The sequence below is a fragment of the Cryptomeria japonica genome, chromosome 9, assembly GCF_030272615.1.
Source record: "Cryptomeria japonica chromosome 9, Sugi_1.0, whole genome shotgun sequence".
NCBI classification, from domain to species: Eukaryota; Viridiplantae; Streptophyta; class Pinopsida; order Cupressales; family Cupressaceae; genus Cryptomeria; species Cryptomeria japonica.
In genome coordinates this window covers 566,706,207-566,722,778 of record NC_081413.1, presented here as the reverse complement: position 1 = coordinate 566,722,778, position 16,572 = coordinate 566,706,207, and the positions used below count along the sequence as shown (strand labels likewise).

Sequence of the window (16,572 nt, the reverse complement as noted above, 5' to 3'; positions counted from 1 at the left end):
ATATTTATTAACATATAAAATAATATATTCCCTCCTTACTTACCTGCTGCCGTCCTTCCTCCTTTCTCCCCCTTACCGTTGGCTGCTTGTTTCATAAGTAAATCTAATATAACCTTCTTTTTTCCTACAACCTCTAATTATTCTTCTCCGTTTTATATCATTCATATAACCTTTCATAGAAAGGTTGTGACTTTTCAATGTAACGTGCCTTTTCCTTATTACCTTTTAATTAATCTTTGTTATATAAAGTGATTACTTTGGTGCTCCGTTATTCTTTTAGATGGAGACGTATGATCTCTTTGTTTCACAATTATGATCGCTGATATTAACCTTAATCGTTGACTCTATGCCTTTTCACAATTGGTGTATTGATTATTATTATTTCATTAATAAATATTAATCAATAGTTTCAGATATTAATAAATGAATATTAATTAATTGATAATAATATTAAATAAACATTGATTAATTAATTAATAATAATTGTTACATTTATTTCATATTCGAATTAAATATATTAAATTAATAAATAAACATTTATTAATTAATAATTTAATTGCTACATTTAAGTTATATTCATTGATAAGCAAAAACATATATGAATCAAATAATATTATCTATTATATTTATTAACACTACCATTGCCTATACACTAATTATTAGTCTATCTAATGGCTGTAAAGGCATCACTATATATGATATTATATATGACTGTCATACGTATTGCTAATATATAATATCCTCTTTAATTGTATTATTTATATCCTCTTTGTATTTTAATTGTATTATTATTTATTATTAAATATATAAATTATGTTGATAATATATAATATTTAAATCATAAATAATATTTAATTAATAAAATTTAAATAATCATTCATTGGTAATTATTATATTAATTAATAATAATAATTTCTTCATTTAGGGTCTCTCTCTTTCTCTCCGTATATATATAACGATCCAGGAGGGGACATGACAGATTTCAATTTGAAGAATTTTTGGTACATCGATCCATAGATCCATTAGCTACGGCTATTGTAAAACCCTAAAAGTCCTTGGTTTCCAATCTCATTTTTGCAACTAGATTCTTGTCAATAAAGTTGTGTGATGCCCTACTAGCCACAAAGGTAATCACCTTTTGCCTATATAGAGTACTTTTGATTCGAAATGGTTGGTGTTTGGAGGTTTGTGAGATGGTAGCTAGGGTTCCATGTTCTTCCTCTTGTTTGCCTCGTCTTCTTTGTTAGGGTTTTCTTCCTCTTTCCATAATTCTTCGTCGGACAATGCTTCCATGTTGCGTGCTTGACTTTCCTTTTCGCATCTGTGTCCCAGTTTGCATTGTTCCTTGCATTAAAACACAAATTGCCTTGGTTCCCTTTTTTCCTTGCACTTGAAACATAATCCCTTTTTCACGTATTCCCTCTTTTCTTTGTAACATAGGAAAAAGTTTTGTCCTTTGTCCTTTTCATGGAAAGGTTTGATATGAGTGTTCGAAGGTTGATTCTTTGCTTGGTATTTGTCCTTTGTAGGTGTGATGTCCAATTTTAGTGTCTCTTGAATTGCATCATTAAGTGATATAGGATCGAGGGCACTAACGAAGCCATGGATGGTTTCATTTAATCCTTCAACAAATAGGTAGGCTCTTTTGCAATTCCTTGTTGCCTTAGTGTAGTGTCGTAAATTGCATACCCCTTTGTAATTCAACCTACATCTTTTGTAACTACTTTGGTGTCCATTCCCTTAGCACTTGAGTAGGCTCATTTCAGCCCTTGCCTCAACCTTTTCCCTCTCAGGATGCCCAAGACACCTTTCAGCAGCTATCCTTCAGCTTCTGTTTCTTGTTAGCCACATGTCTCCCTTGTCTCCCGCTGTTTTCGAGCGTGATTCATTTGGACACTAGTGCCCTGCGCGGACATCCACACGTCGCGCATTCGCCCCGCGACATCTCAACGTTCGAATGTCAATTCTGAGCACGCCTTTCCACTTGTCATCTACGTATGTCAGTGGAAACGGTTCAGAATCTTCTCGACGGCTTGCGACCGTCTCTTTCCCTCCTCTTCTCTCATTTTAAATCCATCTTTCACTTCATTCAAGCTCTCTTGGTTATTCAACCTCTCTTAGACTCTCTCTCTCTGGGCTCTCACAACTTGCTCTTTCTCTCTCACTCACTTCCTACAACAGTCTCTAGTTTGCTACAACACTCTCAAGCTCTTATGACATCTCTTGCAACTCTCTTGGCTTTTGTCAAGCCTATTTGGTAATATCTATCTATTTATCCTATCTTTGAGCATCTTGGGATTTATCACATCCCTCTTCTATCATCTATTTTATCTTGCATTTATCTTTTATTCTATCAATCTATCTGGGTTGTTCGTGGAGGTGGAAACACCAAAAACAGGGGTTTGATTGAGGTAGACTCCAAAACACAACTCCCAACATTTTCCTTTCTAGTTTGTGTGTAGGTTGCATTACAGTAGATTCATCTGGCTGGAGGCTTCATAGCATGGACCTATTGTTTGTTTACTTCTTTCCCTTTTTCTCCTTCCATTTTATCTTGGTTATTTCGTATATCGCATTTACTAGTTTAGCTTCATTACTTTTTCGTGTTTTATTGCATTATAATCACACCCCGAACTCCTTATATGAATTCTGTACCTCGTCCGTACAGGACGACAACGCGCCGCGCTGGTGTCCTAGACCCACGCGCTTGTCCTTTGGGCAAAGGCTTGACAGAGTCGTCCGAGAGCATCAGATTGCGGTTAACTACTTAACTCTGTCATTTTTTATCCCCTGGCTCATCTTAGCGCCGGTTTGAGTGAGGTAGCGGCAGACAGATTTGTCGTCTGAGATTCATCATCTTGGAGGTGACAAATCCCCTCCTCTACACTTAGTTGTGTAAGTTTCCTAAAGTACCATTCGGGATGTTTTCGGTCAAACCTTTTAATTAAGTTTTTGGGGTAACTCATCATAATTTGTTATGTGTGGGTGGCCTTGGGTAATAAGATCATGAAGTCACCAATCATGGCTTGTTCCCATAAATGTAGGTAGGTGTCCAACTTTTGGACCCATGAATGTGCGTAGACTTCCCGGATCCATCAAATTTGGAAAGGGTCATTTTACCAATATTTTCTTTTATGTCTTTGTCGGGTTGCGCTCTTCTCTTATTAGGGGCAATTTGTGTTTTAACATCACAATAATCCCTTAAGGAGACATCCCTCTTAACTTCAAGATCTAATCTTGACTACATTTCCGCAAGTTATTCTTCATTATGTTGGGTGGGATTATTTATTTCTTCCTCTTTTAGGGGTTCTTCCCTAGGCAAGAAAGGAGGTCTAGTTGGTCTAGGAGCTGACACCCTTGTTAAGCTGTTATTTTCAAAGTGGTTGGAGTTAGTATCCTTCCCATTGGTTTGGTTGGTTCTAGGATTATTGCTACTCATGTTTTGGATGGTTTGGAGAAGTTAGGTTGTTCTTTCGTTTTTCTCCAATAGAGCTTGAGTGAAGGTTCTCAATTTGCTGCCCATCTGTTCACTCATGGTATTGTTGAGTGTAGAGTTATTGATGGATGCTAGTTTCCTACTTTCTCTTTCCAAAGCCCTTTGAGTCCTTTTGGCTAGGTTGCATTAAGTATCTTTCATGGGATGGCAAGAAGGATGCTCTACTACCAATTGTAATGTTCCCTATTGGGAACTTACCCAATTTGCCCTAGAATTCCCAATGAAGTATGTATTATGTTTGGGAAGGTGACTTGTCAACTTAATATCTTGATTTAGAGCTTGCAACTAGGATAGTCATCATTATGAAAGATGAATAAGCATATAATCCAACAATGTTAAAAATAGAATTCAAATCATCATTATAATATTCATGATGCACGTGTGGGATTCCTTTAAGGCTTTTCCTGTTATGAAGCACCATTGGAGATCATACAAGGCACCTCGAGCTGTTCCATCAAGCCCAGGAGCATGGAATGGCACCCATCATTTGGCCTCCCAGCCCCACTTGGGGTGTGTCTACTTGAATGGCTTCCTAGCTACTTGCATTCCTCGTATGCACTATCTCCCCTTCGTAATGGGACACCAGATTGCATGAAAGTTTTAAAGGAATCTTCATAATTTTTAATTATGCATACATTCCTACTTCGTTATTAACTATGCATACATTAGAAGCAATAGAATATTTGCATACATTCCTACTTCCTATCAAATGAAAGACTAATAATAAATCAGCCAAATCATTATGCATTATACTTCATACCGCAAAAGACATGACCCCCCATGTGGTTACAACTGTTTGAAAGAGAGGCAACTCCCTGGATTTAACTGTGACTGTTCATAACTAATTCTTTGCTTAATCTTATTGAACTGCTTCTTAACATCTCTTGAAAACGCATCTTAGCAATATTCTTTACATTTAATTAATTGTTTACTGTTGCTTGGGAGAATGCTGGGTAAGAAGGGACGATCTATCATTATCATCATCACAATTTGATTCGAACTGTTATTATGAATATTGCTGCCTTCATCCATACTGAGATTGCTGCTAGTGTGGGGTTAGATTGTTTTTGTTCTGCTTTTTTGGGTCTGATTTAAGTTACCGCCAATTGTGAAGGCTTAGACAATTTTCTGAAAGTGTAGGATTCACGGTGGGTGTATGACACTCTACTTGTTAGGGTCATAACTCCTACGCCATTACTTGAAATTTAAAGGTCATAACTTCTAGGAAAGCTAGTTTATGAACTAGACAATAGTGGTTGGACTGTTACATAAGCGGGGTCAAATGGTTGCGTTGCCAAAGCCCATTTTATAGAGCCTAATGGTTGCATTGCCAAAGTTAGTTGGGTCATATTCCTTGGCTTGTATTATTGCTCTTATTTTCTTCACAATGGAGTCCATGCCATCGTAAATTTGACCTAAACATAGGTGATCAATATCAGCATACTTAATGATGCTCATGATGGGTAATCCATGAGCGCACTACTCGAGGATCAATGCTTTTACTTTTTGGGCTCTTTCTATGCGTGACTGGCTCCATACAATCCACAAGCTATTGATGACCATAGAACTCAAGGCCTCTTGTACCTTCACGAGTTATCTTAAGATAAATGCGTGAGATGCAAATCATGTTTTGACAACCTAACATGGTATAAAAATACACGTCACATATTAGTAATACAAAATTATAATAAAAAAAAAAATTTAAATTACCTTCAACTTGAACAAGTTCCTGAAAGTGGCTTGTGACATATGATAATTGGTCATAGACATTTGAATCTCCGTGGCCTTCGTGTAGACTTGTCTGACTCACTCAATTTGTGCCAATATTTTGCAATATGAAATTGAGTGAGTAGAATGCACATGGTGTCCAAAAAATATGACTATATGTAGCGTCCACAATATACCAAACTGCCCAACAATTTTTAGTGTTGTCCATTATGACTTGGACAATGTTTTCAGGCCTGACCATTTCATTGGATTCTATGAGGATATTTGCAATGAAACTTGCATTTTTTACTACCTTGAAAAGCATCGCCCCTCTAGGGGACACCACTATAACATTGATCAATGGTCATTTTTTGTAATCTTTCCATTCATAATTAATGGGCACACCTGTTTTAGGCCATGTATCCTTGATCACTCTCAATGGTTTCTCCACTGAAGCTTTCTTATTTGCCAATAAGGTGGTTCACAACTTTTCATAGCTAGGACTACATAATTAGGTGTATTGCAAAGGGTATTCACCATATTCTGCCAATAAGGTGATCTAACAATGTTGAAGGGAAGTCCATTGTCATAAATGCAATGAGCAATTCTCTGATCTATAACCTCCCTTGCTTTATTTGTGAAGGCCTTGTCCAATTGGCCTCTTATTTGTGAAATCAAAACATTCTCTTTTTCAAAAGATGGTGGCATGGCATGAAAGGATGTGGGCTAGTTGGTTGTGTGAAGCCACTTGGAGGTTTTTGTAAACTTTTCTTGGCAATAGGGTGTGCAAGAGCCTTTGATCTATTACTTCTCATGTAGGCATCCTCATGTTCTTTAACATAAGCCAATATTTGTTCTTTTGGCAACCCCTTTTGATTCGGTCCAAAACAAACTTTTATTCCCCGACAAGGGATGGTGCATAAGTGATCTTTCACTTGAAAATATGAGCTTTTATACTCTTTTCCACAATGGTTACAATGATAGAATAAACCCCCACCACTAGGAAATTGTAGAATCATTGTTGTATGTCGCCAAAGGAGTGATGTTGTATCAAATTTAAAAGAATTCTCTTTGTTTTGGGCAACTGAAGTAGCACTTCCAATCATTTTGTATGAACCTAAAATGAAAAACAATAGAAACTAACAACAATACGATTGAAAAAGTAAAAACAAAAGTGGAATTACAGCAGATTTTTTTGCGTATAAATTGCTTTTTTTTTTCAAAACTTACTAAAAAGAATTACAAAAGTTGAAAATTCTCAAAAAAGTTGGAAAATCTGTAAAAAAATTATTGAAAATTTGAAAACACCGAAAGATTTACACATTTTTAATGGCTAAATCTTCCTTGTGCAACAATTCCTAAGCTTTTCGCGTATGTCTTACTCCACCATAGCCCTCACCTTCGAACAAAATGAAGCAAAAAACCCAACAATAGTAGCTTGGAGGAAAAAAAAGTTCTTTCTTAGTGCTTTGTGTTTCTCAAATGGCATGTAAACACCAAATAGGGGCACTTTAGAGTAAATGCATTTATTGGCTGCGTTTAGCAATAAATAATTGTTTTTTTTCTTTAAATTAGCAAGTTTCTGGGTGTCCCAGGTTGTGTACGCCGAGTATGCCCAAGGTATTGCCTAGGTGGTCGGGTTTGTTGTGGGTCCTTTTGAGAAGGACCCACAACGGACTTGAGCATCCACGTGATACATTGGGTGTGCTAAAATGCAAACCAATACGACACTCGAACTAGAACTGCACTTGTGCCCAAACTGGGGCCTGGCTGGGCGTATCCTGTAACATAGATAAATTGTAAAGATAATTTTCACAAATAACAATGTCACCTCTGAAGATTCCTTTTCAAAAAATGGGTTCCCTCTCTGTTTATAAGATTTGTGGAGGAAATCTATCAATTTTATTTTGAACGATGTTTTAATATTCTAAGTTCTTTCCCAATTGAATATTATATCCATGGAAAACTAATACCAAAAAGATTTAATATTGCATTATTTGTTGTTCAAGTACAATTCGCTAGAGATTTGTTTTTGTTGCAATTAAGCTTGTATAGTTTTTGGAGGTGTAATCTTGACTCTTATAAATATCAAAATTGATGCTATTTTCTTGTTGCACTAATTGGAATGTCATGATAAAATAACCTTCTAGTAGAGTTAACACCATTCTAATTTATAGTCTCTTGTATAAAGTGATGGTTATGTGTGGTCATCTGTGCATTTGTAAATTATTTAATGTCACAAATTTGAATTGTGCAATTCTTATTTATTAATAGTTTACAAATCTCTAAAATGCAGGATGAATTTGAATCTTTCTGCCAAGAAACTCAGGTTTGATGCTGCTAACTTTTACAAGTTTTCAAGTTGGCTGTAGAGATTAATAATTTTTCTAATGCATTTACATTAAATTTGTCTAATATCATTGTACTTGGCCCAAGTTTCAAAAATGAGATTTAAATTGTTGATAGTCTAGTATATATTTATAAAATTTCTCGATGTGCCATCATTTTTGGTTTCTTTTGGGTCAATAACCAATCTTTTGGGAATTGCAGCTCAACCTAAAACCGTTGGGAAATCCTATTTATGGAATTGTTTGCCTTTCATCTTGCTAGAGAAGGATTGTGATTCACATTTACTTTGATATCTCAATGTGCAATCCGTCAACAAGAATACAAATTTGTTTATGTGCTGATCTGACGGACTATGCTACTGAAACCAATACATAAGGTGGAAAATTTGATGTTTGTTGTATCTTTTGGCTGCCATCTATATCTTTAATTGTATAGATTACATGCCTGGCAAGTGCTTCTTGAGTCGATGAGTACTTGCAGGTTTTTTGACCCAACGAGCAACTTGCAGGTTTTTGGCCTAGCAAGCAACTCGCGAGTTAAATTGAACATCCAATCAGCAAAACAAATCATCCTTAACTTGCCAAAAACTGCTGCAACTTGCCATAAATTTGTAGAAAACCAGCTAGTGAGTTGTTTTGATCTGTACTCGGTGAAAACTCAAGAGAAAATCCATTTTAACGCAGTTAAAGTGCAATTTTAACAAAAAAAAGTGGAATTTTAACATGGTTTTGTGTTAAATACACTAGCCAACTCAAAGCGAATACGCACATCGACTCGCCAACTTGGACTTTGGAGTAGAGATTTTGAACAAGTAATTTTGAAAAATTTTCCCTATAATTTTCGTTTTTTTTTGTTTAATTTAGCACTTGCAGTAATCTCCACAAACATACATTATCTTGTTGTGCTTAAAATGATGGAAATGGTTCACATCTTTGAGAGCAATTTCTCTTGCAACGTATTTGGAGATGAATTTAGATGTTGTGTAGAATCAATAGGTTTGCTTTTTTTTTTTAACTGGTAATTTATGATTTTATTAATATTTCAAAAAGTAAAGTATTACAAAGAGCTTCAATAAATATCTGTTCAGCTACTACCATGACTATACCAGAAAACCTCTACACCCCATTCACTGCCTATCCCCAAGTACCATACATGGTATTCAAAAAATGACTATAAACTACTGTCCCCATGGTTGGAGCCGTGAGACAAAATGGCCTTCTATAGTATGTTGTCTTAATGTTTGAATTTTCAAAAATTGACAACCCCTTCAAATTTTTATTTAAAATTCATAGTTCTTTTCTCTAAGGCACGTTTTACAAGGTTCAAAACTTGTACTTGTTTGTGATTTGTTGTTAGTAGATGTGTTCGTTGTCTTTGTTCAAGTTTCAGTTGGTTTCTTGGTTTGTTTTTCCTAGCCTTTGTGCAAATTCGGGTTTTAAGTTCCTCTCAGCATGTAGAAACTTTTTGTTTAAATTACAAGTAAATTAACTTGTAATTGGGTTCTTGAGACCGGATTACAAGTTGCCTTATTTTTATAATGTATGTTTCACTTGCGATCGGTTCTCTAGGACCCGATTACAAGTTCACCTTACAAAAAACGAAATAAAGCTATATTGCTTGTAACAGGTGTGCCAAAACCCGATTTGTTTCCGTTTTTGCCGTCTTCTTGATTCCGCGATAAAGAAGGAACTTCGTGTTGATTTCATTTAAGATGTGTTTGGATTGCAAAAGGAGTGTTCTTCTTCGGATGTCTATATGAGTCTTTGAGAGGAATGTTGAGCTCCATGCTTTTTTCCTTCAGTTTGTATTTGTTCCTTTTTCTTGTTCTTTCTTTTGCTTTCTTTGAGTTCGTTGCGTTGTTGCATTTCGCTTTGTGTGTTGGGGTTTTCTTCAACTTGACTATATTTTTGGTCTTCCCCTTATCTAAGTGATCACAAGTCTTTGTTTCATCTTTGTTTCTCACTTGCAATTGGGTTTCAAAATCTCGATTGCAAGTATCGGCTTTCTCCATTCCAAGTATCGATTTCCTTTGCATTGCAATTTTCACCTTTCACTTGCAATTGGGTTTTTGAATCTCAATTGCAAGTATCCTTTCCAAGTTCATTGTTTGCCTTGTTTGATTGCATTTGCAATCGGGGTTCCAAGAGCCAATTGCAAGCCACCATTTCTATGAGCATTTTGTTGTGCGTACTTGCAATTGGGATTTAGAGACCCGATTGCAAGCTTGTTTCTCCCATCACCCTTACATTTATGCTCACTTGCAATCGGGTCTTGAAGACGTGATTGCAAGCTAATACCAATCATACAAGCTTGCTTACTTGTAATCGAATATTCAAGACCCGATTGAAAGTGTAAGTGTCAACATTTCTTCCCCAACTTATGTTCTTCCATTTCTGCATTCTAAACTCAATGTGATCCATTTGCATTCCGCCTCCCAAGATCCGAAATTTTGCCTTTGTCACGATTGGTGTCTTGTTCATAATATATCATTCAAGCTTGTCCACTCATCCACCCTTTCCCATGATAAATATCATGATAGGTCAAGAGTTGGGTGTTGTTTTACAAGCTCTTTCATTTGAAGCTGTCATGGCTTCTCCAATAGCTTGTGATGATGTCTCAACTCTTTGTGGTTTTCATCGCAACATTACAGATTCTTGCTCAATGATAGAGGAACTAGCTTCCCCTTCAAACAAGAGGATGAAATACAAATACAACAAGTACCAGAATTAGATTTCTCTTGTGCTCTTCTATTGATGTAATCAAAGATACAGAGATCAGGCATGTTGATATGTCCGAGTTTTTTGAGAGAGCAGGAGAGTCAATGAGTCATAGCATGCAACTTCTTTTGAATAGTCATATTCACTTGGTTTCCACTTTCGTTGTGGCTTCCCTGGAACCAAAATTTGTCCTTGCTTGTGTTGCTCACTTTGACAAGGGATTTGGGACAATCAAGGATGATGATGGCAATGTTGTTGTCAGATTGGATGCGGAAACCATTGACAAAATCTTTAAGGTTCTTGCTGCTCTAGTGTATGTAGACATCACCATGAAGAGTGCTTTTGGTCACTACAAGCAGAAAAAGGGAGATTGCACAAGGCACATCAATTCCAAGTGGCTTAAGTTGCTCGAGATCTGTTTGTCTCGATGGGCCAAATTGTATTGTTCTGATTTCATTGAAGAAATCAGTGACATGATCACACTCTTGAGCAGGATAATGGGGTTGAAGCAATCTAATGTGTTTGAGGTCTGGATATGTAAATACATTGTGGTTACGAGGAAGACTTAATCACATAGCTTTTGGGGTGAAGTGATCCGTGATAATCTGTGTGAGCAGCTCTCACAAGTTCCTACCACTCTCACATTCTACATGAATTCCTACCTAGTGTATATAGCAGTGCTGCTAAGACAGTTGCCAGGTCTTTCTAGCAAGGGTGACAAGTCACTGATACTAGTGTGGAAATACAATGATCAACTCACCTTGACACATAGCAGGGTTCATTACAGGAGGGCGCAAGATGCTCTCTTTGGTCATTTTATGTGTTTGTTTGTTAAGACACTTAAGAACAAGAGAGTGTTTGAGGCAACCTAGAAGAAAGAGAATGAGTATGGATGCTTGTTCCTTCAGTTCCTGACTTTCACTTACACGAGAGTTGGTTGTTTTGATGGTCATCCATATATGCTTCCAAGATATCCTATTGACAAGATCAACCTGATGGAGTTAGCTAGACAACTGATGATAGTTCATGCATTCCTATTAGCTTAACACAAATCAGGTATCAATATATCCTCACATAATCCATTGTAGTTTGGCAGATACTCTTTGACGAATCCAACTAGAGCTAAGGAAATGGAGACAGAGCTTCAAGAAATCAAGTTGAAGAAATTCAAGTAAGGAAAGATTTTGACTATCGAGGGATGAAAGATAAATGAAGAGTGGTTTCATTCTTGTTCATTGCCTTGAGTATATTTGGGTTGACCTTCGTACAGAGGAAGACATAAAGAGGATGGACTATAGTAGGCTCAGCTTGGAACAAATTGTTGATTTGGATCTGACCAAGATTACAGAAGGCATGGTAGATGACAGAAAAATACTTGATTCAAAGTATATAGAGCAAAGTGTTGCAGAGGCTCCTCTTCCATCTGTCCAATGGCCACAAAAGGAATGTACCTCAATCTTTGATGGATTTCGGTCTATCCTTGTAAATACCAATGCTTGTTTGAAGAGCAATAATGTTAAAACTATAAAGGTTAAGGTTGGAGTACAGGATGATTCAACAGGACCCATTGGGCGTAAATCTAAAGTAAGAAGAAGCACCCTAAAGTAAGAGTCAAGACCAAAAGGGTGCTTCTTCTAGTACCAGAATCAAGCTTAGAGTCAGTAGAGCTTTGGTTATTCTTGCAGAAAAGGTATCGTTGAAATGAAAAGAGAAGCCTCAAGTGCAAATTCAAACCATTGACACTGAGGATTAACAACAAGAGGAGAATCCTCCAGAATCTTCCATTGCGTCGAGCTCAAACTCCCCTCATACTACCCTTCCCCAAGTGCCTTTGGATGTCCCTATGTCTCCAATAGACATAGATGTTGATTCTTTTTCTACGGCTCATGTTGATCCTATTGTACCAGGTGTATCTACGTGTGCTATTTTTTCATCGTCAGTAGTAGAGATAGCTATGGATGCCTCACATTACAACTTGGAGAATGTTTTCGATGCAAATCCTTCATATGCCATCCTATCAAGTCTGTCACTTCCTGAGATTGACACTTCTGCTGTAAGCTTCGACAAGTTCACGAGAGTGGAGCTAGGAAAGCAGACATGTTGGAATGGTGCATGATGCTCAAGACTCTGTAGCTTCATTACTTCATAGTTATGATGAGATTTTAGCAAAGAATGATAAGCTCAAGGAATTTAATACACAACTCATTTCAATGATCCAGAAGATCACTGAATCTTTTGAAAAGATTGATCCCCCGACTTCTTCCACTTTTGAAGAATCCATCAAATAGGTTAAAAAAGCTATGCAAAAGGCTAAAGCTATTGTTTCTTGGGTAGATCAAATAGCAGATCGAAGTACTCAAGTGGTGAAGAAATATTTACAGGTGTTTGTCAATGTGAGGGCAGCAAAATAAAAGTTAAACCAGACTTTTGAAGCTTTAAGCAAAGTTTGGGATCTATTGAAAAATATTTGAAAATTTGGCATGAAATGGATCAAATAAAGTTAGAAGTCTTGTGAAACATGGTGCAGTCACGGTTAAGAGGGTCCTCAAGGAGAACAGTTCGGACCGTGCAATAGATAAATCACAACACAACAATACAATGTGATAGAGGCAATGTAAAATCAGATTTATTAAATCAAAGAAATTGATTACAAACTGCCGACAACATGCGGGCTCACAACATTCAGCTCACAGGCCTGAGTACAAAACATGCGTGTTAGCAACATTTGTTTTTTCTTTTCAGTTTGTTCCTGTTTGAACTCTCATTTCAAATCAATGGCTATGAATAATGTATATTATGCATTGATGAATTATATAAATTTTAGAATTTCAATTTAGATTTATCAATGTTACAGTGTTATCATATTAATATATTTGGAATTTTAAATTTCACTATTTTTTTTATATAGCTGTCCCCTCTATCGTCCCTTGTCCCCTAAAATGGCAAAAGAAATCCATCCCAAAGGCCTGTTTCCCCATCCTGAAAACTTAGGGTAACATAGCTTGTCACCCATTCAAATAACCCAAATGCTTATGTTGAAGGATGCACTGGAAGTTTTCAAAGACTTCATTAATAAATTTTTTAGCTAGTAGTATGTGTTGATGTATTTTTTGCGCACATGCGAACATAGAATAAAATACCAGTGTTCCACGGGCGTTGGTGACGGGGGGACGGGTTTCCGGGACGGGGGGACCAAGGGCCTAAATTTGGGGACGGCGAGGGGACGGCGGGGGGGGGGGGGGTGGCGGGGTGGTGGTGCTCATATATATACATATAGTACTTGAAAAACTAGTTTTGAAAAGATGTATAACAGTATAACAGTATAACCCAAAAGTATCTTATCCTCTCTTGAACAAAGCTTCCTAAATGCTGAAGATTGGTTTAAGGATCATTTGAGATAACTCTAAGGTTCATAAATATCAGGTCTTTACGTGTGGATAAGCACAGTTGGTTGATCATATCACCTTTGTACATGAAAGATGGATGAATGATTAGGCACAAGTTCAATGCAATTTTCTAAGGACATTTCAAAGATATTCGAATGCATACCATCAAACATTGATCACCATTCAAGTTAATGCATAAGCAATGGATGTATAACGATTCAAAGTTAAGTTCTGATCATTCCAGTTGACCTTTAGAATTTATCTATATTAAGAATTGTTGGAAAATAGAAAGTATATATATATATATATCATATTTGTCGAAAATTTTTAAGAAAGGAAAACTTAGTGGCATTAAAGCACTTTTCCTACTAGTTGTGGAAAAAATATTTTGTGAAAAATTTCCAAGGCCCATCATGTACGAAGGTGATAAGGAATTGAAATTTTATTAGAGAGAGGAGGAAAGATCCTAGTCATCCAAAAATCATAGCAATAGAGCATGACATGGAGGTACCTTGGAAAGACAAGGAGGTAATGGGCAAAAATAATATGGATGCATATTATGTTTGGTTTGAGAGGCTTGTACACGGACATGAATGGTTTGTGTGTATGGTGGCACAATTGATTTCGACTATGCAGAATAACAACATATCGAGGGCACATATTGGTGAAGTTAGCTCATTAGGGACAAGCATTCACCAAAATGCCTAGAGGACAAATGCAGGTTCTATTGCAAGTTTGTTTAGCCAATTTTTATTCGCAAGGAAGAGGTAATTGTTGAACTAGGAGCCCAAACTTAAATAGTTGATGACATAAGGGCTAGTTATGAAGAGTATACACTCCTAGCTGAAATTAAGGAGGCCATGTCACTCACAAATTTTGATCTTGAAGAAAAACAAGGGTGGTACTTGTTGACGTGTATTTTATACACCATCATACACAGAATAAAATACCAATAGGCATCTTATCCTCTCTTGAGAAAAAGCCCCTAACTGCTGAAGATTCGCATAAAGGATCAGTTAGGATGACTCCAAGGTTTTGGTTAGTAGGGTCTCTACGTGTGGACAAGCTTCCAGCGGTATGATGTGATTTGCTGTATCCATCAAGGGGTCTTACGCTTCCGAAAGTTCAAGATTTGCTAAACTAAAGAGACTTTCAAAAAATAACAAAAGGATAGGGTTTGAAAGAGATCTAATCTAATCTAACCCTAGGAATGACTTAGTATGGACAAGACTTGGCAAGATTCAACCAACTTCAATTTTGCCATAAGCTAACAACTCAATTGAAATTGATGCGATCTTCTAAGGTAACGAAATGATTTTCAACGCATCAAAGATCGAAGACACTACCACGAAGGTACATATCCAAGATGCAATAATGATTGAAGGTTAAGGAATTCAAGGTATTCTCCAGTCGACCACGCAAGGCGTTCCTACAATCAGCAAGAAGCTAGTGGTTTGGATTACGAATCCTACAAAAGATCAAGTCTCACACTATGTCCTTCAAATTAACACATTACTTTGATTGAGCATGATTCAAGTAAACTAAACAACCATGAAGATAACCAAGAAAGTTGCAACAAAACACCATAACTTCAATATTTCATTGATTTCAAGAGTTATCATGTACAACAATTGCTTGAATTTCTCTCTTCAAAACTCAATCTTGCTACAAAATAAAATAGCTTCTAACTCTAAACTCTCTAATCTCTTAACTATCTCTTTTCTCTATTACATCAACTATTACCAAATGAAAAATGAGGGTATAAATAGCATCCTCAATTACAATGAAAGGTCCAGATTGAAAGTAGATCAACGGTCAAGATTATGACACCTAAACCCTAATTAGGGTTTGTTACAAATGGCCTCCTTTTTATTGAACAACATTAAATACATAGCCAAATATTAATTTTGGCACAAAAACCTAGGAGACATAAACCAATGACAAATAAGGTGCCATGTCATCTATAACAACCTATCATCTAGAATCTTATTCCCTTTCCAATGTTCTTTTTTGGCATATGCAATGAATCTTGATACGATTCCTTTGATTTCTGCAATTGGAATCTCGGGAAGATTCTTCATACTCTCTTCCAAGTGGATGACCTGATCGAATGCATCTAGAAGAGCTGCGTCCCATGAAGCCTCAAGTTCCTTTGTTCTTTCAATCAGGAGCATGGTGGCAAACATCTGATCATACTGCTCATCTGTAACATTTGCGTCCTTGCAAAAGATGACCTTTATTCTATCCTCTAATTCCTGCATATCCACATCTGTCTCGACCTCGATCCTTCTGCCAAGAATGGTACGAAGTACCTCAAATACTCTATCCTGGATCGGATTGATCACCTCCTCAACTTGGCTACATCTAGTACTGATGTCCTCGAAGAGAACACTCTTCATATGGAGTAAGGTTGACCACTGAAACAAACTGTGAGGTCCCCCATCCAAGATCTTCTCTTGTGCTAAGACCTTCCTTGATGTATGTCTAATTACTTTCAAGATAGGAATGATAACATCTTTGGTATGGGCAAATGCAGCTACTGTTATCATCAAATTGTGGATTATCTCAAGAACCTGGATAGCTTGATGAATAATCTTCATCATCCTTGTTACAAACTCTATGGCCACTGTATGAGATCTATCCATCCAATTACTTGTACGCTGGACCATGTTCCTGAATCTTTCTGCCTCATTGATTGATTAAAGTGGAAGTGCTTGCACTGGTGATCTAGCTGGATCCTGACGTCCCAAAGGTTCATTGATGTGACTGAAATATGTCCTCCATGCACCGACCTCTCTCTCAAGCTTCCTATTCTTCTCCATTTCTTCTCTAAGCTTGTCTTTCAGCGCCTCAAATGAATCGGTGGCATCATCCAACGTCTGCTCTGCTGTGGATGGTCCTAGCTCAAATGTCTGTA

The 16,572-nt window shown here is 36.8% G+C and overlaps 1 protein-coding gene across 3 annotated transcripts in view; it reads left to right on the top strand.

The window, feature by feature from the left end:
- Window positions 1-16,572, top strand: part of LOC131051307 (uncharacterized) — a 153,812-nt gene that overhangs the window by 67,316 nt on the left and 69,924 nt on the right. For all 3 annotated transcript variants that reach the window (XM_057985761.2, XM_057985762.2, XM_057985763.2), the window contains exon 5: window positions 7,500-7,532. In XM_057985761.2, the coding sequence (XP_057841744.2) occupies window positions 7,500-7,532 (33 nt within the window). The remainder of the gene's footprint in view (window positions 1-7,499; window positions 7,533-16,572) is intronic.